Source organism: Chroicocephalus ridibundus, chromosome 4 (genome assembly GCF_963924245.1).
Source record: "Chroicocephalus ridibundus chromosome 4, bChrRid1.1, whole genome shotgun sequence".
Classification (NCBI taxonomy): Eukaryota; Metazoa; Chordata; class Aves; order Charadriiformes; family Laridae; genus Chroicocephalus; species Chroicocephalus ridibundus.
The window spans coordinates 2,261,839-2,284,913 of NC_086287.1; the positions used below are offsets into that span (position 1 = coordinate 2,261,839).

At 65.5% G+C, this 23,075-nt stretch overlaps 4 protein-coding genes across 9 annotated transcripts; all 4 read right to left on the reverse strand.

Annotated features, from left to right (window-relative positions):
* Positions 1-572: 572 nt before the first annotated feature.
* On the reverse strand, positions 573-3,624 carry CCDC86 (coiled-coil domain containing 86). 2 transcript variants are annotated; one of them, XM_063332316.1, is made up of 4 exons: positions 3,277-3,537; positions 2,358-2,487; positions 1,653-1,727; positions 573-934 (listed from the first exon to the last, which is right to left on the reverse strand). In XM_063332316.1, exons 1-4 carry the CDS (start codon positions 3,480-3,482, stop codon positions 815-817), a joined length of 531 nt encoding a protein of 176 aa, XP_063188386.1. In that variant the 5' UTR covers positions 3,483-3,537; the 3' UTR covers positions 573-814. The 2 variants fall into 2 exon arrangements, with proteins under 2 accessions (XP_063188386.1, XP_063188385.1); XM_063332315.1 differs by lacking the exons at positions 573-934; positions 1,653-1,727 and adding an exon at positions 1,745-2,200 and having other exon boundaries at positions 3,277-3,624.
* A 179-nt stretch (positions 3,625-3,803) lies between these two features.
* On the reverse strand, positions 3,804-6,358 carry LOC134514515 (membrane-spanning 4-domains subfamily A member 15-like). 3 transcript variants are annotated; one of them, XM_063332433.1, is made up of 7 exons: positions 6,151-6,358; positions 5,799-6,026; positions 5,412-5,531; positions 5,113-5,169; positions 4,437-4,592; positions 4,181-4,300; positions 3,804-4,041 (listed from the first exon to the last, which is right to left on the reverse strand). In XM_063332433.1, the coding sequence occupies exons 2-7, from the start codon at positions 5,970-5,972 to the stop codon at positions 4,033-4,035; spliced, it is 636 nt and encodes a 211-aa protein (XP_063188503.1). In that variant the 5' UTR covers positions 5,973-6,026; positions 6,151-6,358; the 3' UTR covers positions 3,804-4,032. The 3 variants fall into 3 exon arrangements, with proteins under 3 accessions (XP_063188503.1, XP_063188504.1, XP_063188502.1); XM_063332432.1 differs by having other exon boundaries at positions 3,806-4,041; positions 5,799-5,975; positions 6,151-6,298; XM_063332434.1 differs by lacking the exon at positions 5,113-5,169 and having other exon boundaries at positions 3,805-4,041; positions 5,799-5,975; positions 6,151-6,355.
* A 6,972-nt stretch (positions 6,359-13,330) lies between these two features.
* LOC134515406 (membrane-spanning 4-domains subfamily A member 12-like) lies at positions 13,331-17,375 on the reverse strand. Of its 3 annotated transcripts, none has more exons than XM_063334346.1 (7): positions 17,128-17,375; positions 16,766-16,885; positions 15,622-15,678; positions 15,232-15,363; positions 14,506-14,612; positions 14,310-14,393; positions 13,331-13,919 (listed from the first exon to the last, which is right to left on the reverse strand). In XM_063334346.1, the coding sequence occupies exons 1-7, from the start codon at positions 17,215-17,217 to the stop codon at positions 13,535-13,537; spliced, it is 975 nt and encodes a 324-aa protein (XP_063190416.1). In that variant the 5' UTR covers positions 17,218-17,375; the 3' UTR covers positions 13,331-13,534. The 3 variants fall into 3 exon arrangements, with proteins under 3 accessions (XP_063190416.1, XP_063190419.1, XP_063190418.1); XM_063334349.1 differs by having other exon boundaries at positions 13,776-13,919; positions 14,506-14,619; XM_063334348.1 differs by lacking the exon at positions 13,331-13,919 and having other exon boundaries at positions 14,230-14,393; positions 14,506-14,619.
* Positions 17,376-19,856: 2,481 nt separating this feature from the next.
* LOC134514187 (zona pellucida sperm-binding protein 3-like) lies at positions 19,857-22,745 on the reverse strand. The gene is made up of 8 exons (XM_063331603.1): positions 22,472-22,745; positions 21,806-21,978; positions 21,245-21,357; positions 21,031-21,134; positions 20,724-20,901; positions 20,462-20,573; positions 20,169-20,349; positions 19,857-20,083 (listed from the first exon to the last, which is right to left on the reverse strand). The coding sequence occupies exons 1-8, from the start codon at positions 22,542-22,544 to the stop codon at positions 19,857-19,859; spliced, it is 1,161 nt and encodes a 386-aa protein (XP_063187673.1). The 5' UTR covers positions 22,545-22,745.
* Between the last annotated feature and the right edge of the window lie 330 nt (positions 22,746-23,075).

A 23,075-nucleotide genomic window follows, 5' to 3' on the forward strand; every position in this document is an offset into this window, starting at 1 on the left:
CCCCTCTCCCACCACCCCCAGCTACCACCATGGTGCCCCCCCACTGCAAGCAAGGGCTTATCCTGCTCCCAGCCTTGTATTTGCCCACCCAGCGACACCCTTGCCCCCCCACCCCCGGCCCCACTGGCCTGGCTCACAGCAGGCCGAAGACAGAGCCCTCAAGAGGGATGGAGAAAGGGGGGGGGTTTATACAGCAAGAAAAACCAGGAAGGTGAAGAGATCCATGTGGGTTTCCCCAACTTAAGCTCCTTCCTTCCCCCCGCCTCCCCAAACCCACCCTGGCCCCCAGCACCCCCGGAGAAGGGCGACAGCTTCACCGTGCATCCCCCCCCCGCCTCCCATCTCCGCAACGCAAGGGAGATGGGCCCCCTCCCTTTGTGACAGGCTCCAGGGCTCATTCCCAGGGGGATGAGGCCCCTCTCGAAGGAAGGGCAGCCTCGGGGGGCGAGGGAACACGGTGCTCTGCGACCCCAGGAAGGCTGAGGGGGATCTGCCTCGGCAGAGGGAAGGCCCTGAGCGGGAGCCATCAGGCCCCCCCCGCCCCCGCCACGCCGTTGGAGAAGAGCTCTGGGTCAGTTCCTATTCATTTTTATAAAGACAAAGCAGATTTGGGCAGGTGAAGCAGTTCTTCCAGCCCCCCTAATTCACAGGGCGGGGGGGGGGGGCGATCCAGCAGCTGGTTCCCGAGGGTCACGGCGCAGCTCTGTCCTTCTGGCTGTCCAACACCGAGGGCCCGGGCGGCGACTCCTGCCCACCGAGCCGAGGAAACGTCCCTGGAGAGGAGCAGGACCGGCAGAAATCCCGTCTCCCCGTCTCACTCCGTGGCTGCTTTGCGCCGCACGGGCGCCTTCTGGAGCAGGGCCAGCGTGTCCCGCTTCTCCACCCGCCGCAGCTGCTTCTTCTTCGCCCGCTTGAGCTTCAGCGGGTTCCGGATCTGTGGGCGGAGGGAAGAGGGTGGGTTTCAGGCACAGAGACGGTGCCGGGGGGAGCCAGGCGGGACGGGCACAGCAGGGCTCCCAGCTTCCCATCCCCAGGCACAACCAGAGCCAGGCCCCTCCACACGGAGCTGCGGGATGGGATCTTCTTCCTCCCGCTGCCGAAGCAGCGGATGTAGCAATGACCAAAGTCTGTACACGGAGCCATCTGTTTCCTGATCAGGTTTATCCTAAAACTGCCCCCTGGGAACGTCTCCGTGTTGCCCCAGGCTCCTGTGTCGGAGGGGACAGGTGACAACCCCATCCTCGCCACCACCACATGGCTGTGCAGGTCTTCACCACACCCACCCTGAGCTCCCGGGTCCTTTCCCGATGGAAAAGCCAGGATTTCCACACATGAAAGCCCCGTTGATGCCGAATTTCCCTTGCTCTATCACCCCGCGTGCCAGCGGTCCCCAGGGCGACCCCCTCCCGGCTTTTCTCAAGCTTGAAAGGGTTGTGCCCCCCGTCCCCACCCTGCAGGACACCATCTGCCTGCTCAGCAGGGGAGACACCCTCCTGGTGCAGCCAGGCTGGATTTCCCCAGTCCTCCCAGCGCTGCCCGCAGCACCCTTCAAAGGAGGAGCCGGGGAGAGGAACTGGAGCAAACTGGAGCCCAGCGCCCAGGGTGTGGAGCTCATCGCGGTGCCCCCAGCCAGGAGCGGGGCCAAGACTCACCACTTGGACAATCTCCGCCTTCCGCTCGTTTTCCAGGCGCCGCTTCAGGTTCTCCTCCCGCCGCCGCTTCTTCTCCTGCAGGAGCAGCACCAAAACGTTCCCTCTGGGTCCATCCCTCCCTCCGGGCTCAAACCCAAACCAGTACTGACCCGTGGCTGATGCAGATGCCAGTCAGGAAGATGCACGGCCACGGCAGCATGAGCAACACCTGCCCAAGCATGAAACCTGCTGCACAAAGCCAAGCCAGTGGCGCTTTCCCCCCCCCGGACACGAGGCCTGAACTGACTGAATGAGTTTATTCCGAGTCAGTGACTTGCAGCACGTGACTGTCGCAGATTTGGCAGGACGACAGGGAATTCACTGTCCCAGCTGGCCAGGAGAAGGGCAGCCGGTGGGGTTTGGGCTCGCTGCGAGGAATGCAGGGCTCTGCCACAATAATGCCACGATCCCGGGGCCCAGGATGGGGGGAGAAACACAGAGTTGTGTACGGAGAGAGGTGGAAAGTCTCCAGTCAAGGTCTGACTCTGCAACGCAGCCCCGAGTTCGCCCTGGCAAAGGGAGCGGGCAGCTCCAGCCGAGGGCCGGGACAGCAGAGCCCCCATCTGGAGCAGGAAACCTGCCCCACGGAGACAGCAGGCACAGAGGGGCTGGGCGACGCTGCCTGCAGGGTCCTGAGCCCAAGGCCCAGCTCCAGAGCCCCGTTACCTCTCGCTCTCTCTGCTTCCCCTCCTGCAGCTGCCGCGCCAGATCCCGGACGAGCTTCCTCTCCTGCCGCTCCTTCATTTTCCGTGCCCAGGAGGTGCGAAGGGCCTTATCCTGGATCATGTGTGAGAACCTAAGCAGGCAGATGGGCCGTGTCAGCAGCCGGAGGGAGCAGAGCTGAGCTCCCCATGGCTCACAGAAACCCTAGGCGGCCTTCCCCAGCTCTGGGCCCTCTCCAGAAGCTCTTCGGGTCAGAACTCTGTGAAACTCCCCCAGCTCAGAGCCTCCCACAGCAGCCTCGGCCCTTCGACATCCCCTTCAAACCTTACCCCCAGCTCAGGACTCCCTTAAAGCAGCCCCGGCCCCTCGACATCCCCTCCAAACCTTCCCCCCAGCTCAGGACTCCCCCAAAGCAGCCCTGACGCCTTGACATCCCCTCCAAATCATCCCCCCCAGCTCAGGACTCCCATAAAGCAGCCCTGGCCCCTCAATATCCCCTCCAAACCTTCCCCCCAGTTCAGGACTCCCCCAAAGCAGCCCTGACCCCTTGACATCCCCTTCAAATCATCCCCCCCAGCTCAGGGCTCCCATAAAGCAGCCCTGGGTCCTCAATATCCCCTCCAAACCTTCCCCCCAGCTCAGGACTCCTCCAGAGCAGCTCTGTCCTCTCCAGGTCCTCCCTAAAGTCTATGGATAACCCCACAGTCCTCCTACGAACCGGCCCCAAGGCCCCACGTCCCTCCCGGGCCCACCCACCCCCACAACGACCCTGAACTCCCCCACCAGTCTCCCCCCAAAGCACCCGCAGAGCCTCCCCCCGCGCTCAAGAACTCCCCCCAACAGCCCTGCCTCCACCACAACCTCCCCCGACCGCGGAGACCCCTCCCAGAGGCCTGACAACCCCCCCCCCCACGGCGTCCACCTCTTTTTGCCGGGGTCCTTCCACACCCGCCCCGACTTGGGCCTGCCCCGCGGGATGGCTGCCACCGCCTCCTTTCGCTTCTTGGCGGCTTTCCGACGCCGCCGGGCCGGGGCCGGGGCCGGGGCCGGGGCCGGGGCCGGGGCCGGGGCCGGGGCCTCCCCGCTGGGCTCCTCAGGGCCCGGGCCCGCCCCGCGCTCCCCCTCCATTCTCCACGCGGCGCCTTTCCTGCCGGCGCCGGGTGATGGCGTCAGCGAGGCGCCGCCGCCGCGCGCATGCGCAGAGCGGAAGCGCCGCGACGCCGAGCTCCACCCCCCCCGACACCTCCGGCCGCCATTTTAGTGTCGGGCAGCGCTTCCCGCCTCCTCCTTCCTCCCCGACGGCGTCGGGTGGAGGCCGCCATGTTTGTGCCGGGCAGGCCTGTAGCGGTGCCCATCACCGCGGCGACCCCTTCTCCCTGCCTTCCACCCCCGCCCCAGTCCCACCCGGTACGAGACCCCCCCCCCCCAACCTCTGAGGGAGCCCCGGAGAGATCCGTGGCCTGGGAAGGGGGGAAAGGCCTTTATTGGGGGGGCAAACCCGCGGAGGAGAGCAGCCTCATCAGGGACAGGCCCAGGCCCAGGCCACGGAGGGATCTCGGGCTCCGATGGGCTCCACCATCAGGCCCCAGGGAGGCCCTACCGGGCTCCGGCACCTCGGCTGCAGCGGGGCTGGAGCGTGCGGTGCTTCTTAATGGGATGGCTGCGGGCTCGGCCGTGGCTACAGCGCCTGGGAGAGGATAAAAGGGGGGAAATCCCGCTTTTTGGGGTAACGCAGAGAGACCTCCATGGGGCAGCCCCTCGGAGGAAGGGTAACGCTGCCCCGCTCCCAGCAAAACACCGGAGCCGGCACCCCTGGTCTCCCTCACCATGCGCGTGTAGTTGTGCTGCTTGATGGCGTCGTAGCCAAAGGCCAGGGCCACCACCGCCGCGCAGAACTCCAGGAGGCAGAAGATGACGAACATGGAGTCCAGCCCGTTGCTCAGCATCTGCGAGGAGGAGAGTGGAAGGGCCCAGCGGGTCCTTTGTCCCCCCCTTCCCTGGGTGGCAACCGCCCCGTTTGCTCGTCCCGCGCAGTGGCAGGAGGCTCGGACCCGCCGCCTGAGCAGGACCAGGAGGCTTTACCTTGTTCTCAGCTTCGAAGCACCATTCGGCTTTTAGCTGGTATGGCATGTTGTTCTCGCAGCCGGGGATGTCGTGAGCGATGGCCGTGGTGTGGACGAGGGTGGCCACCAGCGTGCTCAGGATGACCCCGATGTTGACGACGCAGCAGATCTTCACCTGTGTGGGTCACCTCGCCATCAGCAGCTCTGTCCCTTCCGCTCCCACCAAGAGCGCAGGAGCTGTGCGGGTGGCAGCAGGACGCCCACCCTGCCAGAGACCCCCATGAGGTGCCGCAGAGCCGAGGGAAACACTGCCTGGGGTTTCTGTTTGAGCTGTCTGAGCAAGGGGCAGCTCCGACCTGGATTATTCAACTCAGGACAATTATATTCCTGGAGAAGCCACCCAGGGCAGCCACCCTCCATGACACCTTTTGTCCCCATCGTCTGAGAGTGACTCCACCAGGCCCCAAGGGTCTCGTGGAGGCCCTGAAGCGTGAAGGATTGCCCACCCTCCGGTTGATGAGGAGAGAGCTGGGCGCCTCCTGAGGGTGAGACACCGAGGGTGCCTCTCTGTAGACCCTGCGGGGTGAATCCAGGCTGTGGAGGGGTCCCACCAGCCACTGGAAGGGGCAGAAGTCACAGAAGCAACAGGGGGGACGCTTTATCCCTCCTGGCCTGGCCGCATAGGACCCTCTTACCAGCAAGATGTTATCTCTTTTCTCGCTTTCCACCAGCAGAGAGCCTGAGACCAGGAGCTGCTCCGAAAACAGGAGGAGGAGGGCGTCAGCAGCAAGGCACCCTTTCCTGTCACCCATCCCGCATGTCCTGGCACCCCTCTGGCTGCGAATCGGTGTTCAGGGCTTCATGCACACCCCCTCCATTCCCAGAGGGGACAGAGGAGGCCCTGGTGACGAGGGGATCTGGTCCCCAATCCACTGAGATCCCCCTGTCCTCGTCGGACGGCAAGGAGGTGAAGGCCAGGTATGTCCCTGCTTACCAGGAGCCCAAGCCAGAAGAGGACCCCGCTGGCCACAGGGAGGGAAAGGGTCCCATGCTCTGACACCGTCAGGATGATCCCGAAGCAGATGTGGATGATCCCGGTGAAGATGTGGATGGTCTGGGGAAGGACGGGGGAGAGGGATCCCCCCGGTCACTCTTGGCCCAAAGCGCTGCCTGTCTGCCAGCACCGGCAAAGGATGGACATCACCGTTGCTGTTAGCTGTGTCCCACCCCATCCCACTGTCACACCGTGTCCTGGCACAGCGGCGTGAGCCGGCAAAGGGAGCCCCAGCCGAGGAGGACCTCAAGCAGGACAATCCCTGGGGATATTCGGTCCCTGCTTTGCCCCCGAGGTGTCCCGTCCCCCTGGGATGCCGCGTCTCACCCCCAGCGCCTTGGGCTGAGCCCGTCTGAAACCTCTGACTTGAAACGACGACACGGCAGGCGTGGACGGGCTGGAGGCGGAGGTCAGCTGGGCCGCTCGGGGGTCTGTGGCCGGGATGACCTCCGTGATGATCCTCATGCTCCCGGAGTCGGTCACCGTGGTGGTGGCCGCCATCGCCTGTGGGCAGAGCGGGGCTGGGGAAGCTGAAGGACCAGGTGGGCTCACAGCCTGCCCAGGGAGCAGAACGTGGGACGTGTCCACGTGAGCGATGACACAAGAAGCACTGACATCCTCTTACAAGGACGTCCCACACCCCATCCTGCCCCCTACACCTCTCCCCCCACCCAGGTACCTCCTTCAGCCTGGGCTTGCCCTCCTCCTCCTCCCCACAGCCACCGTTAGCCGTCCCTTTGCTGTCCGAATCTCCTCGGGAAGTGGTGGTCGGGCAGGGACGGGATCCCGCTGCCCTTTGCTCCCCGCGGGAAGTTTGTTCATGGAAATCTCGTCAGGCCCCTCTTGCTCAACGAGGCGGCTTTGCCAACGGAGGGGAGAGAGGCTGGTAAAAACCCCGCAGGCACCGTCCCGTGTGCCCGGGGCGGAGGGAGGGGGAGACGGGGAGAGAGGGGCTTTGCAAGCCCGAGGTGGGCACCCGCTCCGAGGGCTTTGCTGCAGCCTGGGGACGGGGGTTGGAGACTTGTCCCTTGGGATGCTCCGAGGAGGAGACACCCCTCCCCTGCCCACTCTTGGGCGAGTTCACTCCATCCCCAGTTGCGGACGCTTTGCTCGGGCATCATCTGCGCAATTAGCCACATGCCAGGGTCCTAACGAGGCGCTTGGCGATTCGTTTGGCTGCCCTCGTTAGACAGCCAGCCCTGGCAGTTTCCCTTACAGGAAAAGGAAGGAGCGAAACAGGACATGGCACAAACATTATAAACCCCGTTAGCCTATAAAGGGAAGCTCCTTTATTGCCTTTTTATTTTCTTTGGGGTTCTCCTTCCGTCACGAGTGCCTCGACCCTGTGGGTCTGTCCCCCGCTGAGGACAGGCCACCCGCAGGAGCGAGCCAGAGGCGGGGGGACACGGCAGCACGGCGTGCGGTACCGGCCGGCTCCGGCGTGGGCCCGGCGGGAGCCGAAGGGAAAGGAGATGCGGTTGTTTCCGATAGGAAATGAGAGCTCAGCCTGGGAACGGAGCCACCGCACATGGCGAGGGGCTCCCGAGGGGCAAGCTCGGAGGCCCCTTCCTCCCTCCGCCGGCCACCAGTCTCCAGGTTTGCCAGAAAACAGCTATTTCCTTCGTGGCCGCCGTCCCCATCTGCTCGCCAGGAGGGCTGGGGGTCCTTCCCCGCCGGCCCGTGAGGACCCCCCAGGTTTCCTGGATGTTGGAGGGGTGCGGGGTAGGATGCTGTGGGGTAGGATGCTGGGTGCCGGTCCCCTCCCCTCTTGTCCTGATTGTCCCCTGCGCTCAGTAAAGTCCCCAGCTCTGGGTGCAGCGGAGAGCTCCAGCTCTGGGAATGGAGCCCCTCATTCCCGGCAGGAACGTGCAGGAGAAGGGGCCGAGGGACAAACAGGACACGGTCTGGTTCGGTTCGTGGAGCAGGCGGGAGGGCGCAGGGACTGGCAGATGTGGCTCTGGGACCCCCCCCTCTGGGCTTTTTCCTCCCTTGGAGGCTGCAAATATCCGACCACCGCCCGAGGCTTTATCCCAGCTCTTCCCTGGCGGAGCAGGAATGTTTAAGCACAGGGTTCTGGCACCTCTGAGCTTGGCTGCAGGCAACTAGGGCTGGCTTCCCACCGCGTTGGTGGCCACGGGCACCCCAAACACCCATCTCTGCCTGAGCCTCTCACCTCAGAACCGGGGGGGGCGGGCAGAACCCTCCGCAGCCCGATTTTAGGATTTTAGGAGCAGGTGGAGCAACTTTTGGAAGTGCCTTTTCCTCTCCTTTGGCCCTAGAGGGAGCTGAGACGCCTGGTTTGGAGGCACATGGCTTCCAGAGCTCGGCAGAGGCTTCCAGAGCTGGGGCCAGCAGTGGGGTGCGATTTCCCATCCCGGGAAATCGGGGGCAAAGCGGGGGATCGGTGATGCCAAAGCTGGGCACAGGGTCACGGAGAGCAGCCACGGCTCGGTGTGTCCCGGGAGAGCGGAGCGACCAGCAGCAATCCCACGTTCCGCCTCGTCTCTTGAGTTTGCAGAGACGCTGGAGCAAAGTTGTCCGGCCACGTTTCCCTGCAGAATTTATGGGTTTTAGGCCACTTTTCTGAAGGTTTTTCTCTCCGTCTCTCCCGCACGGGCTGTCTCATGGTTTGGGCAGGGAAACCAAGGGACTGACCGGCGGCTAACTGGGGCGATGGCCACGAGCCTGGGAGCGGGATGGTGCTGCAGAGGAAGGAGCAGGACGCCAGGCAAGTCTCAGCTCTTCCCTTCTCCCATTTTGGGTCTTTATACCAAGAGCGTTTCCCAAGCTCCGTGGCCGGTGGCTAACGAGAGGCAGCACGGTTGGTCCGTGCCCTCCCCATGCTCCCACGCACCGGGGGAACGGGAGGATTTTCGGCACAAGAACAGGAGTTGTTTAGCTGGTAAACCCAGAGCACTGACCCCAGAAGATTTGCCCGTAGCTGGAAGCCAGGGGGGCAACGACACCAAAATCGGGTCTCGGAAAAAGAGCCGGGAGGACAGACCTGGCCAGCAAGGAACGGCCAGCGACTCAAATCTCCCGGGCAGGCAGCGGGATGAGAGGGCGGGGGGCTCGCCAGGCACCGCAGCCCACCTGCATCCCCCGTCCCACAGTGGGAAACACCAGGCGGAGGAGAAAAACTGCTGCCGACAGCGCCTGCGGCCCCTCTGCGTGCTGGGGAGGAGCTGCCGGTGGCTTTCCTCCATCCCGCCGGTGGCTTTCCTCCATCCCACCGGTGGTTTTCCTCCATCCCGCAGCGCCGGCGGGGGAGCGAGCGAGCACTTGGCCTTGTAAAGGGCTGCAACTGGCGGCAGCGGCTTTCCAGGAAAAACACGGCCATGGATCAGATTCAACCCAGCCTGTTCGTCGCCCTGCCGATGCCTCTTGGCCTTTAATTGCTGCTGGTAACTCGTCAGCGCGTGTCTCCGGAGGGAGAACCTCTCTCAACACCCCGATGCTAACGAGTCCCGGCGTCTCGTTCCAGCACCCGAGGGGTAAGGAACACTTTAGCACCCGTGGAAATGCTGGGATCCCCTCTTTAGCCTTTTACACAGGCAGGGTGTCCTCCAGCTTGTGTTCCCAGCCGAAAACCGCCCGCTACGGTGGATTTCCTCCCAAATCCGCCTTTTCAGATTCCTAAAGCATTCCTGAAGTTTCAGCCTTTCGGCCAAAACCAGCCGTGACTGCCCTCGGCCCGGCGGCCGGGCTTAGCGAAGTGGCAGAGCAAAACCCCTTTCCCGAGCGAGGTAGCCGTGGAGAAAGCGCTTTTCCCTTTCTAAATAAAGCCAGATTCCAGCTGGGGATGGCAGGAGCCCAAGGTAGGATGTTACGATTTATTTTGGAAACAGATGCCAGAGGAGGTGAAGCTTTTAAGCGTCTGGCCGAGCAGATGCAGGGAAGTGGCAAGCCCGGCCGGTGGAGCCTTCCAACCTTTTATTTGCAGGAATTTCTGGCTTTGCTGATATATACAATGCGTTCCTTGGATTTGAATCTTTTTTTTTTTTTTTTTTTAATTTAATTTTTTCTCTGCCGACAGCTGGAAATCTTTTCGTCGCTTCTTTTTTTCTTCTTTTTTTTCCAGGAGCGGCTCACGCACGGGCCTGCGCGTCGGCGCCGGGCGAGACGGCTGCCCCGCGAGCACCCGTGGCTTTCGGCGCGGCTGGAGGAATGGAAACACCCGGCTCTGGCGGCTGGGGACGCCCGTGGGGACATCGATGGCTTCGGCACAACGGTCTGGTGTCCCTTAGGACGTCACGGGACGGGTGGGAGAAGCCTGGCTGGGTGCTCCGGCTTGGCGTGGGGGGGGGTATTTCTCACCGAACGTCCCCTCTCACCAGCACAGGACAAGTTTAACGAGCCTGGCGGAACCAAAAAAAAACCCTTTTCCAACCCCAAAAGCCCTGGTTTTTTCCAAAGAAAATAGATCGCGACGGAGAAACGCTTTTTCACAGAGAGTTGCTGCTTCCTGTGAAAAACTTTCTATCCCCCATAAAAATACCAAGAGTCAACATTTTGCTTCGCCTCCAAGTGTTTCTGTTTCTCACAGGGCTGTTACGGTACTGGCTCCAGAATGAGAAAGCCGCATTTTCTGGGACAGGTTTCAGGTTTTTTCTTTTTTTTTTGTTTGTTTTTTTAAAAAAAAAAAAAAAAAAAAGCAGCTGTTTTTTATCGGTGCCGTGTTCCCTGGGAGGCACGGCAGCCCCTGGGTGGTGATGGTGCCAACCGTTTTATTTTCCCGCTGGGCCGTAATCCCAGGATCCGCTTTGTCTCCCAAACACAAACCCATGGAGGGAACCTCCTGGGAGAGCGTTAAACCCCGAGGTTTCCGTCCTGGCTTAGGCAACGTGGAGGCAGGAGCAGGCAGAGGCAGGCAGGGGGGCTGGGGGAGCGTCGCTGCCCGCTGGGGTGGTCCTCACCCTTCTGGGGGCCCGGGACTGGTCGAGGTGGCTTCTCCAGCGCTGGTGGGAATAGCCGTGGTGGGCTCTTTGGCGCTTTAGGGAGTTCAGTTGCCCCGAGGAGAAGCGACGGGGAGGAAAGGGCAGAGAATCGTAGAATTGGGGAGGTTGGACGGGACCTTTCAGATCATCGAGTCCAACCATCAACCCGACGCTGCCAAACCCACCACTAACCCATATCTCCACGCACCGCGTCTGCCCGGCTTTTAAATCCCTCCGGGGATGGCGACTCCACCACGTCCCTGGGCAGCCTGTTCCAAGGTTTGACAACCCTTTCCATGGAGGAATTTTTCCTAATATCCACCCTAAACCTCCCCTGGCGCAACTTGAGGCCGTTTCCTCTTGTCCCATCGGCTGTTCCTTGGGAGAAGAGACCGACATCCCCCTCCCCTGGCTCCCCCCTCCTTTCAGGGAGCTGTAGAGAGCGAGAAGGTCTCCCCTCAGCCTCCTCTTCTCCAGGCTGAACACCCCCAGCTCCCTCAGCTGCTCCTCACAAGACTCCTGCTCCAGACCCCTCACCAGCTCCGTTGCCCTTCTCTGGACCCGCTCCAGCCCCTCAGTGCGAGAAGGGAGCTCAAACCACGCCCGGAGACGGGCTTTTGGAGCAGGGAATCCCCCACCGAAGCACCTTTTGGTGCTTTTGGGCAGTTTATCCGGAGGGGAGATGTGGTTTGCGCTGTCATTTGGGGCGCAGCGGCGTCGCTCCTAAAGCCCGTCCCAGATGCGTCCATCAGCACGTTTCCAGCCTTTTGATCAGTTCGCTCCCGGTAAAACTCCTGACGCCGCAGAAAAGCTCCAGCGCGTCTCCAAGGCTTCACCGACACGTCGCGGGGTTTCTCAGGGCAAAGAAGCTCTGCCCTGGGAAGGTCCCTGCCCCGTGCTGGTGGGGCGAGCGCACGGAAGAGACGCAGGAGCGATGCCGTGGGCAGGGGAGCTCCGTCCCCATCTGAGCCAGATCTGGGTCCTGCGTCTTGGAAGGATGCTGGAGGAGCCCACCTGGAGTCCCGTGTCCAGCTCTGGAGGCCTCAACACAAGAAGGACACGGAGCTGTTGGAGCGGGGCCAGAGGAGGCCCCGGAGATGCTGGGAGGGCTGGAGCCCCTCTGCTGGGAGGACAGGCTGAGAGAGCTGGGGGGGTTCAGCCTGGAGAAGAGAAGGCTCCGCGGAGACCTTCCAGCCCCTTCCAGTCCCTCAAGGGGCTCCAGGAAAGCTGGGGAGGGACTCTGGATCAGGGAGGGGAGCCGTGGGACGAGGGGGAAGGCTTTTCCACGGAAAGAGGGGAGATTTGGATGAGATATTGGCAAGAAATTCTTGGCTGTGAGGGTGGTGAGCCCCTGGCCCAGGTTGCCCAGAGAAGCCCCATCCCTGGGGGGGTTCAAGGGCAGGTTGGACGGGGCTTGGAGCAACCTGGGCTGGTGGGAGGTGTCCCTGCCCAGGGCAGGGGGTGCCACTGGGTGGTCTTCAAGGTCCCTTCCCACCCAAACCAGTCCGTGATTCTGTAATGCCCAATTTCACGGGAGGGGACATTTTTCCAGTTGGCCGCGGTGGCAGGAGGCTGGCCGGGACCCAGCAGTGGCTCCGCACACGGCAGTGGGATGCTCCGGGGGGGGGGGGGGGGTGGGAAAAAAAAATGGTGCTGGTGGAGGATGAGCAAAGAGGGGACCCACCACGCTGGGCAAAGCCAGAAGGACCTGCCAGCCTGGCTGGGGCTGGGTGGCGGGGGGGTGACAGGGCTTTTTAGTGCCCCCCCGCCGGGGCTGGGAAGAGGAGATAGGGAAGGCTCCGGAGCCACAGGTGAGGAGCTGGAGCCGAAACGGGCTGTGAAAAGGGGATGAGCGGAAGCATCTTGTTCATCCCGCTCCCCCCCACCCCCCCCACCCCCATCTCTGGGGCTTTTCCTACCGAACCGGCTCATTATTTTTTCAGAGCCGGGAACAGAAATAACCGACAGCGAGTGAATAATCCATGAGACTTTGGCTGAGCAGCGTGAGCATTGTCAGGGCAGGTGCTGAGGGGGGGGAGGAGGGGGGGCACGGGTGGGAAACGCTGCTGGAAGAAGCAAAAAAAACCCATTTAACTCAACCCCAAACTCCTTTAGAACGGCCCAAACAGGCGCTCCCTGCTCCTCCGGGGGGGCTGGAGGTGAGGTTTGTCCCCAAAAGCCTGGGGGGGGGGGGGGTGTGTGTCCCCTCCACCCCCCACCGTAGGGCACCGACAGCTCACCAGGGTGCTCCCGCCTCTCCGAAAATCAGCGCCGGGGGGCTCCTTCCTCACACACCCCCCCCCCATTCCCAAATTTCCATGAGCTCGGGCTGCTCCTTAAATAACCTGCCTCCTCCTGCCCCCTCGCTCCCGTAACGTTAGGAGCCGACGAACCTCCCCGCAGGTGAAAAAAATGGGCCGAGAGCCCTTTTTTCTCCATTTTTAAACCACCCCCCCCCCACCCCGAGACGAGCGATTTTTGAGGGACTCGAGGCCGGGGCGCTCCCATCGGCTCCCTCTTTCCCATCCCACGGGATGGAGGGGCGGCCCGTGGCACCGGTGTCCCCGTGTCACCCCAAGGAGCAGCTCCGGTCCCCCCCACCACCGTGAGGTTGTTGAGGGGGGGGGGGGGCAAGCTCCTGGGCTGGTGTAAGAACCGGGAGCTGCTGCCGTCACCGGCATCGCCGCCGGCCGACCAGCTGCTCCGGCAGCGCTAAATATAGCGAAAAATATAAAGGAAGGTGGGATTTCGGGTGGCAGATTTCCTTAGCGGGGGGAGGCAGGGGGACGGTGGCGCTGGGCTGATGAGGGTGATGGGCACCCGGAGACCCCCAGGATGAAACCCCCCCACCCCCCAGCGACTCCGCAAGGGGGAATTTGTAGCTCCCACCCTGAGAAACCCCCAAAAACGAGGAGACGCCAGCCTGGCCGGAGCGTTTATTTCCAAGATAAAATAAAGCCGGGGGGGTTATGAGCCGAGGGCCGGCTACCGGCGCGGCTCCTGGCATGCCTCGGGTTGGGGGGGGTGGGGGGGGGCTCTACGAGCTCCCTGCTCCGTGGCCACCAGACCTCCAGGAGGTCCCCGACACCCCGACCTCAACCCACCCCAGCAGCCAACGGGGGTAATTTAGGGGCGGAAAAACCCCCGCGGAGCCCCAAAATGCAGCCCCTGCCCCCCACCCCCGGAGAAGCCCCTTTTCCAAAGCAGCCAGCAGGCAAAAAGCCCCAATTCCAGCGCGGGGGGGGGGGCAAGGAGAGGGCAAATTGGGAAGGAGCGGGGATGGCGGGGGGGGAACTTGTTGCCTTTCAGGTTGGGGGGGACGAGGCGGAGGGTGGGGGGGTACCAGCGCGTCCCATCCATGCGCGGCGGGAGGAGGATGCCGCAGGCCTGGGCGCGGGGAGCCGGCTTGGGGGCGAGGGGGTGGGGGGGGGCACATTTTCGGGATGGCGGATGTCCTCGGGGTGGGGGGCGGGGGGGGGGCAGCACCTCGTTAGACTTCGGGGGCGGCCAGCTGTAAAAAAAACCCAGAGCTACTGCTTGCTTTTTGCCCGGGGCGGGGAGAGGATGGGGGGGCCTGGGGGGGACGAGACACACAGGGCTCAGGGTGGCCACCCAGCACCCCGTGGGGTCTCTGGCTTCTTCTCCATCCCCCCCCCAACCCCCTGTGCCCCCCCACCCCAACCCCCCGTGCCCACCCATGCCCGGAGGCGGAGGTGCCGGGGCGCTCCCATGGGGATGGGGGTGACATGCTTTCCCCGGGGAGGGGGACGGGGGCGGGGGGCACCCGGAGGAGGTCTGTCATGCAGCGGCGGGGGGGGGTGTGTGTGTGGGGGGGAAGGGGGGGGTCGTTTCTAGCTGGTCCGGGCTTCTAGGTGGGCTGCTCTTTGGGGTGGTAGATCACCTCGGTGTAGCTGGGCGGCTGCGGCAAGTCGGCCGGTGGCACCGCCAGGTCCACCCGGGTGGCGCTGGGGACGATGAGCATGGCCTGGGGGAGAGAGAGGAGGAATACGACGATGACACACAGTGCTGGGGGTCCGGCTTGGTGGGGGGGGGGGAGCTCTGCCCCGCTGCCTTTCTCCTCCCGCTCTTCGCCCTACCTCGTTAGAGCTGAGGCGAGTGGCTCGGCACCAGAAATTGGCGGTGGCCACGGCGATGCAGAACTCCAGGATGGTGAAGATGAGCAGCACGATGGAGATCCCGTTCCCTGCGAGCTCCAGGACGGGGAGAAAGGGGAGGTGGGGCGGGGGGGGGGGGGGGGGGGGGGGGCGAGAACCCCATCAGCAACCCCCCCAGGAGGAGGAAAATCAGTCTCCCCCCACCCCCCCACCCCGGCCCCCGCCAAAGGGCTCCCCTCCTCCGTCTCCCACCAGCCAAGCGCTGCAGCCTCCGCGGGCGCCGAGGTCTCGCTCGGAGCCCTCCGTCTCGCCGCTTTTAGGGCTTTTACGGAGAAAAACCAGCGCTTCCAGGGCGTGAGTCATCTCCCGAGGTATCGGCCTAAAATAGGTCAGGCGCGCGGGCGCCGCGCCGGCAGACGGCCCCCGCTGTCGGAGTGCCGCCGGCCATGGGGTCCCCAACAACGGCAACGGGGCCGAACCCCACGGAGGAACCCGGCAAAGCCCCCCTTCAACGGAGGAAGGGCTCGGGGAGCATCCGGGGGGGAGGCACGACAGCCCCCGGGGAGGATGGAGGGATGGAGAAGGGGACAGGGGAGCTTCCCAAAAGGTTTAGCCCCATCCGGGCAAGCTCAGCCAGCCCTGGGCAACCTCCGAAAGCGGAGGCTAGTTGTTGGCAGAGGGGGGGGGGGCAGCAGTGCCCCCGCTTACCAGGACGAGATAGCCCTCGTAGTCGAAGGTGGAGCGGTAGAGCCCGTTGAGGTTGAGGTCTACGATGAAGGCGACGATGCCCAGCAGAGCGAAGATGGCGCTGATGACGTTCATGGTCTGGCTGCCCTTCACCTGCGGGCACGCAGAGGCTTTGGGGACAGCTTTGGGGACGGCGTCGCACCCCAAAGCCCGTGGGGACCCCCGCCCCCAGGGGAGCGGCCGCGGGTAACAGCTCGGGCTGCCTTTAGGGGCGATTTTTTCTTTCCCCGTTGTTCGTTTCCAGAAATAACGCCCGGCGCGAGCTTCGAAGGTGGCTTTGCCCCGATGGCTTTCACCTGGGGTCGAGCTGCCGCCACCCGCCCCGCAATGGGGACCCCCGGGGACACTCACCGCGCACTCCGTGGGGCTCTTCTCCGCCCCGATGGAGAGGCAGCCTGAGATGATGAACTGCGCCGGGAGAGAGGGGGACAGTCAGCCGCCGCCGAGGTCACCCTGAGCCCCCCCCGGGGCACTAAACGCCCACCCAGCATTAACAAGTTGCCCACGGGGGCGGCCCCATGGCTTGCGTGGGCATGGTGGTTCCCCCCTTCTGCATTGTTAGTCCTGGGGTCTTACAGCCGCTGGACTAGGAGTCCCTGTCCCCAGTCCCTGGGATGCTGGTGGGCATCTCTGCCCGGTGGGCATCCTTCCCTGGTGGGTGTCTCTCTCCATGGGCATCCCTCATGGTGGGCATCTCGCCCTGGTGGGTATCCCTCCTCAGTGGGCATCTCTCCCCGGTGGGCAACTGTCCCTGTGGGCATCTCTCCTAGTGGCCATCCTTCGCCAGTGGGTAGATCTCCCTGTGGGCTTCTTTCCCTGGTGGGCATCCTTCTCTAGTGGACATCCCTCCCCATGGACATCCTTCTCCATTGGGCATCTCTCTCCAGTAGTCAACTCTCCTGGTGGGCATTATTGCCCTGCGGGTACCTCTCCCCGTGGGCATCCTTCCCTGGTGGGCAACTCTCCCAGTGAGTGTCCTTCCCTGGTGGGCATCCTTCCCTGGTGGACATCCTTCCCTGGTGAGCATCTCTGCCCATGGGCATCCATCCCAGTGGGCATCCTCCCCTGGTCAGTAGCTCTCCCTGCGAGCATCCTTCCCTGGTGGGCAACTCTTCCTGGTGGGCATCCTTCCTCAGTGGGCATCCCTCCTAGTGGACATCTTTCCCTAGTGGGCATCCCTCTCCACAGACATCCTTCTCCAGTGGGCATCTCTCCCCAGTAGGCAACTTTCCCCACGGGCTTCCTTCCTCCATGGACATCCTTCCCTGGTGGGCATCCTTCCCTGGTGGGCATCCTTCCCTGTGGGCATCTCTCCCCAGTAGGCAACTCTCCCCGTGGACATCCTTCCCCGGTGGGCATCTCCCTCCAGTGGGCATCCCTCCCCGGTGGGCATCCCTCCCCATGGGTACCCCATGGGTACCCCTCCCCGGTGGGCATCCCTCCCCATGGGTACCCCTCCCCGGTGGGCATCCCTCCCCGGCCCCGCGCTACGCACAGACACGCCACCCAGGAAGGGGATCTCGCCGATGACGAAGACGGAGGTGTAGACGTTGGTGAGCATCGTCAGGACGATGCCGAAGCCGATGTGCATGAAGCCCGTCATGATCTGGATGGTCTGTGGGATGGGGCAGGGCGAGAGTGGGACCGACGCGCCCCCCCCCACCCCGCTACCCCTCCCCGAGGATCGGGGTGCCCCATCCCTGAACCGCTTTGGGGCCGGAGCGTCACTCCGGGGGGATCAGCAGAAGGGGGCAAAAACCTTCGGGGATGGGTCGGGGGGGGGATTTTCCAGGGGTGCCAGTCCCCCCTCCCTCCCTCCCTCCCCAAGTCGCCCCCCCCCCCCCCCCCCCGACTCACCCCCATCACTCGGTTCTTGCCCTTGGGCAGGGTCTCTGCCGTGTACATGACGGCGCGGCTGCCCAGCCGCAGGCTCCCCATCCCCTGCATGGAGGCAGCGGCGGGGGGGGGCACCGGCGGGGGGCAACGGGACGGACCCCCCACCCCCCCCCCCACCACCAACCACCCCCCGCCCCGGCCCGACCCGACCCGCCTCCGGTCCCCGGAGCAGCCCGGTCCCCGCCGGGGCCGCCCCCGCCCCACCCCGCCCCCCCCGAGCGCCCATTGGCGCATCCCGGCTGATGTCAGAGGCTGCGGCAGCATCCCCGGGGCCACCGCCCAGCCCACCCGTGGGGCACCGACCCCCCCCCCCCCCCTCCCGTGGACCCCCGACCCACGGGGCGGACCACCCGCCACCCGCCCGCGGACTCCCGATCTACCGGTGGACCCCCCCCGACCCACGCGTGGGCGCCCTCCGAGCCACCCGTGGACCCCCCGCGACCCCCCCCCCCCCCCCGTGGACCCGTGACCCACCGGCGGACCCCCGACCCATCAGTGAACTCCCCCCGACTCACCCGTGGACCCCCGACCCACGGGGCGGACCCCCCCCAACACACGCGTGGACCCCTGACCCACGGGGCGGACCACCCGCGGACCCCCGAGCCATGGGGTGGGACCCCCCCCGAGCCACCCATCGCCTCCCGAGCCACTGGTGGACCCTCGACCCATCAGTGGACCCCCCCTGACCCACGCATGGACCCCCGAGCCAGCCGTGGGCCCCCCCACGACCCACCAGTGGGCCCCCCCCCCGCCCCATCCCACCCACTTGCTGGTGGCCGAGGGACACAGAGCAGATGAGGTTGGTTTTTTTTGGGGTGGGGGTGTGTGTATCGTGTGTGTCCCCCCCCCACGGGAAAGATGCTCCGACCCCACAACCTGCCCCGTGGCGGTGAAGAAAGTGGGGTGCAGGGGGGAGGAATACTGCCCCAAAACCACACACACCCCCCCAAGTTGTTGGGTGTCCCCCCCCCCCACCACCACCACCTCAAGCCCTGCTACCAGCTGCCGCCAGCCCCCTTTGCAGCCCCAGCTCAGAAATAAAATTAAAAAAAAAAAAAATTTAAAAAAAAAAATAAATAAAATAAATAATGGAGCACTCCGCAAACGAGTTCCTGGAAGAAAGATCCATCAAGAGCCATTAGGCCCGAACCACCTCCCTCCTCCCTGCACGCAGAGCTGGGGGCTGCGGGGGAGCATCGCTGGGGGCTGCACCCCCCCAACCCCGGTTACCCCCCCTGACCCCCCCCCCCCCCCCCGGCAGGGATGGGTCCAGGCTGCCCCTGAGCTCGGCTCTGCCCCGGCAAAGTCCCTTTTCTCCCCGCCTGCAGGAGATGACAGGGCAGTGGGGACCCAAATTAAGTCTTGTCATCGTTATTTCCATCCCCCCCCCCTTCCATAACACCCCCCACCCCCCCCACAAGACGCTGCTGGCTGCTCTCCACTGCGGTGGCTTCACACCCCACGCTTTGGGGGCGGCCAGCCAAGAGCGGAAGCCAAGAACTCCAGGTAGAAAAGGCCGGGGGGGGGGGGGGGGGGGGCAGGGGAGGGAAGAAAAAAGAGCCAAAGTCAATAAATAATTAAAGAGGACCAGGTGGTACCTTCCCCCCCCCCCTTCCCCATCATCCTGCACCTGGCGCTGCCCCCACGGAGCGGGGGGAGATAAGGCGAGGGTGGGGGTGGCTCTGCGGTGGCCGTGGCACAGCCGGCTGCCAGCCGAGGACACCCATGGCAGCCCCTCGCTGTGCGGCACAAGGTCCCCCTGAGCCCTGTGTACCCCCCCCCCCGCCAAGCCCTATGTCCCCCCTCCCCAAGCCCTGTCCCCCCCCGCCATGGCCAAGCGGCGAGCCCCCTTCAGCCCATGGCAGCCCCCTGAGCAGAGCCAGGAGCCCACAAGCTCCCAAATGGGATGCTGACACCTCCCCCCGCCCCCACAACCCCACGCCACCCCCCAGCTCTGCTTTTGCCCGCCCCCCCCCCCCGGCTTCTCCATAAACTACCCCCCCCAAGAGCATTCCCAGGGGAATGGTGGCTGCAGGGCAGCGTGGCACTGGGTCACCGTGGCACTGGGTCACCACACTGCTGTCCCTGTGCCGGAGAGGGGGCTTTCCACCCCCCCCACAGCCAGGCAGAGGGGGTACCAGCACTCTGCCCCCCCCCCCCCCCAGCCCAAAATCAGGGAGTCACAGCGCAGGAGCCACGCTCACTGGGGACGCAGCCCTCCCTCCCCCACTGGGGGGGGGTCTGGCAGCACCCCCGAGCGTACCCCAAAGGGTCCTGGCAGCACTGGGGACACGTCACATCCCCCCCCACCCCCCCACTCCGAGCAGCTGGGGGGGGTGGGGGGGTACAGCCCCCTCCCACACTGCCCCGACACAGCCTTTCGGCCACAGCTTTATTCCTAAAACAAGGATGCTCACACCACGGCAAGGTCCTCGGGAGCAGGGGGGCTCCTGGGGGCGGCCCGGCCACGGCCGGTGGGGGCCATGGCCACAGCGCAGGGCTCCCCCGGGGCTACCTCGGTCCCCCCACCCTGCCGCCGGTGACGCCGCAGTGAGCAGTAGCAGCCGGCCATGGCCACGGCGGCGAGGACGGAGCACATGGCCACCATGGCCAGCATGGTGGCTGGGATGGGGAGAGCCGGCCCTGCAGGGAGAGGGGGACAGCGGGGTCAGGGGGACGGTGGGGTCACCCTACCCACCCCCCCCCAGCACTGCGGGGGGCAGCTGGCACTCACCCGAGTCCCTCTTCTCCCCCCGCACCACGGGGACGGAGGGGCGGCGAGACGGGGCTGTGCTGGGCTTCGGCGCCGTGGGGTCCGGGGACGATGTGGGGAGCGCCGTGGGGTCCGGGGATGATGTGGGGAGCGCCGAGAGCAGCCCCAGGGGACCCAGACGGACGCTGGCTTCCCCCAGAAGCCCTGCAAGGAGAAGCCATCAGACACTGCAGCCCCCCTAGGGCTCATGGATGCCACCAAGGTGTATTGGGGGGGGTGGTCTTCTTACCTTCGCCGCCGGCCAGCCGGCGCCGCCGCCGGCCCCCGCAGCCGGCCGGAGAGCCACAGCACGAGCAGTCGTCCCCATTTGGGGACCACCAGGCGGCCGCCAGGCGGTCGTAGGAACAGGCTTTGCCGGCGGTGCTGGCAGCCCCCTCTGCCACAGCCTTGAGGTGACAGCGGAGGTCGATCTGCGGGGACAAGCATCCTCCTGAGCCGCCCCCCCCGCCGTTCACCCCCAGCCCCGCACTGGTGGGTGGGTGGGTGTCACCCCGCACCCCCCTGGACCCCGCTGGCGCCCACCTGGCTGCCGGAGGCGTTGGGGAAGAGGAAGGTGTCCAGCTGGAAGCGGAGGAAGCCGTCTCCGTGCCCGGGGAGGAAGCGGGAACGACCCAGTTGCCCATCCAGGAGGCACCTGCCGGGGTGGGAGATGGGGCGAGATGGTCACTGTCATCCCGTGTCCCCCCCACCCCACCCCGGGGTGGGGCTCTGCCACCACCGGCGGGGTCCCGGCGAGGCGGGAGAGCGGCAATTGGGGGATGGCGGCCACCAGCCGGCCGCTCACCCGTTGTCAGCGATGACCTCGTGTCTCAGCCCGGCGGCCGCCGCTGCGCTGGGGGTGGCCACGCACCGGTCCACGAAGAGCCTGAGGGGCAGGGGGGGGTCCGCGCTCACTGACGCCTGGATGTTGATCAGCTCCCCCAGGGAATAGCTGGGCTGGAGCAGGCGGGAGGACCAGGAACCTGGAAGGGACACGGCCCGCGGCTGTCCCCCAGCGTCACCCCGGGGGGCCATGGCCAGGCAGGGGGGGTCCCCACTGGAATGAGAGAATCTGGGGTGTCCCGTCCCCCCCCCCACACACACACACTCACTGTCGTACGCATCCAGGGCGAAGCGCAAGCGTCTCCGGTGGGCGACGGTGAAGCTAAAGGGGACCCAGGTGGGCTGGATGGCCATGGAGGAAACGCTGCCCGTCCTGCGCCGCAGAGCATCCTCCGGTCAGGTGAGACACCCCCGGGGACCGAGGGGTCCCATCGCGGGGCACGGCCAGGGGTCTCGGGCATGGGGCGGGGGGTCCCCGCTTACCTGGGGTAGTAACAGTCCACGGGGAGGGAGAAGGGTCTGGCACGAGCCACGGGGCCCCCGGCCGAGGGGCGATAATGGAGGACGTTGCTGTAGCGGATGCTGTCCCGGAGGAGCTGGGGGAGCGAAGGGAGGGACGCGGGGCTGGAGGTGTCACCCGGCTCAGAGCGGGCGTCCCCTCCCTGTCCCCGGCCCCCCCCCCGGGGGGGCCAGAAAGCGCCTTGGTGCACGGCGAGAGCCAGGTTTCAGGTGGTTGGTAACAGCCCTGCGCCCACCCCCACGCACAAGGGGAGGTTGTCCCCGTGGGTGCTGCCATGGGGACACGGCAGGACCCCGGGGGAGGGGGGGGGGGGGTCCAGCCTTGGAGCTCACCCGACGCGTGGGTGCGGTGACAACCCGGGGAGATGGGTGGCCGTGGAGGTCCCGCCGCACCCGTCCCCGATGTGGTTCCTTCCCCCACCGCGGGGGCTTCGGCACGTCCCACGCCGTCCCTCGCCTGGGGGGACATGGTGTCACCCCCTCCCATCCCGCCCCCAGGAGGACCACGCCGCCACAGCCCCTCACCTCCAGGGTGGTCCCGCAGCCCCCGAGGGGGTGTTCCAGCCGGTAGCCGTCCCCGTCGACGACGGTCACCCCGCAGCCGGACCCCAGCGTCAGCTCCCCGGCAGCCACGCGGCTCCCCAGGAGGCCAGCCGGCACCGCCACCGCAAGCCACGCGCGGCCACATGTCACCGAGACTGGGGCAGGGCGAGGAGAAGAAAGTGGGGGGGGGGCTGAGCCAGCACACTGGGGACCCCCCCATGCTGCCAGCTCCCAGGGGAGCAAGACTCTGGCTCAGATGTCCCGTCCCCCCCCCCCATTTTAGCATTTACAAGGAAGGAGGTGGCCCTGGAGGGCTGAGCCGCTCTGTGCTGTCACTCCCAGGGCACCGAGGTGACCGTGATGCTCCAAGAAGGGTCCCCGTGAAGAGATGCAGGACCTGACACCCCCCCAAACCCCCCCCCCCAACCCCGGGGCTCTGGATTTGGCCTCGCGGCCCCAAATCTGGTGCTTGAGGCAGCCTGACCCACAGACCTGCCCTACCTGGGGGTGGGGAGGAGACCGTGGTCCTCCTCCACCGGCAGCCAGGCGTCACCCGTGCCCACCCCGGGGGGCACTGCCCGCTCCCCCTCCCCAGGGAGGGCACCCAAACCCCGTAGAACCCCCCCCCCCCCCCAAACCACCCCTTACCCAGGGCGTCCCGTGCCCAGGCTGTGGCTGCGAGGAAGAAGAGCACAAACCACCTTCTCCTGAGAGCCTTCATCGTGGTGAGAGGAGGAGGAGGAGGAGGAGGAGGGGCAGCCCCCACTGATGGCTTTTACACCTGGGCCAAGGTGGGGGGGGCCACAGGGCTCCCAATGGGAGGCCGGGTGGTCCCAGCAGCCCCACGCCCAGCCCCTCGCACCCACCTGGGACCCATCTCCCCAGAGCTCTCCTCCTCCTGGGGGGGCAAAGCAAAGGTCCCTGTCCCCCGCCCTGTCCCTCTCCCTGTCCCTGCTCCTTCCCTTGGTCCTGGTCCCTGTCCCGGCCCCATCCCTGTCCCTGCCTGGGGGGGGGGATGGAGAAGGTGGGGGTCACTCTCCGGCCCGTGTGCTGCCCTCATGGCCCCAAAAGGAGGGTGACGAGCGTGTCCTTGGGGCACCTTCCCACGGCAGAGCCTCTGGGGAAACTGAGGCACAGAGGGGCGCTGACCCCCGTCCCTCGGGATGTGCTGGGGTGAGGGGACACAGGGCCCCCCAGCCTGCCCGGTTGCCACCGGGCTTGGGCCAGCAGGCAGGGGACGGGGCGACAGCGG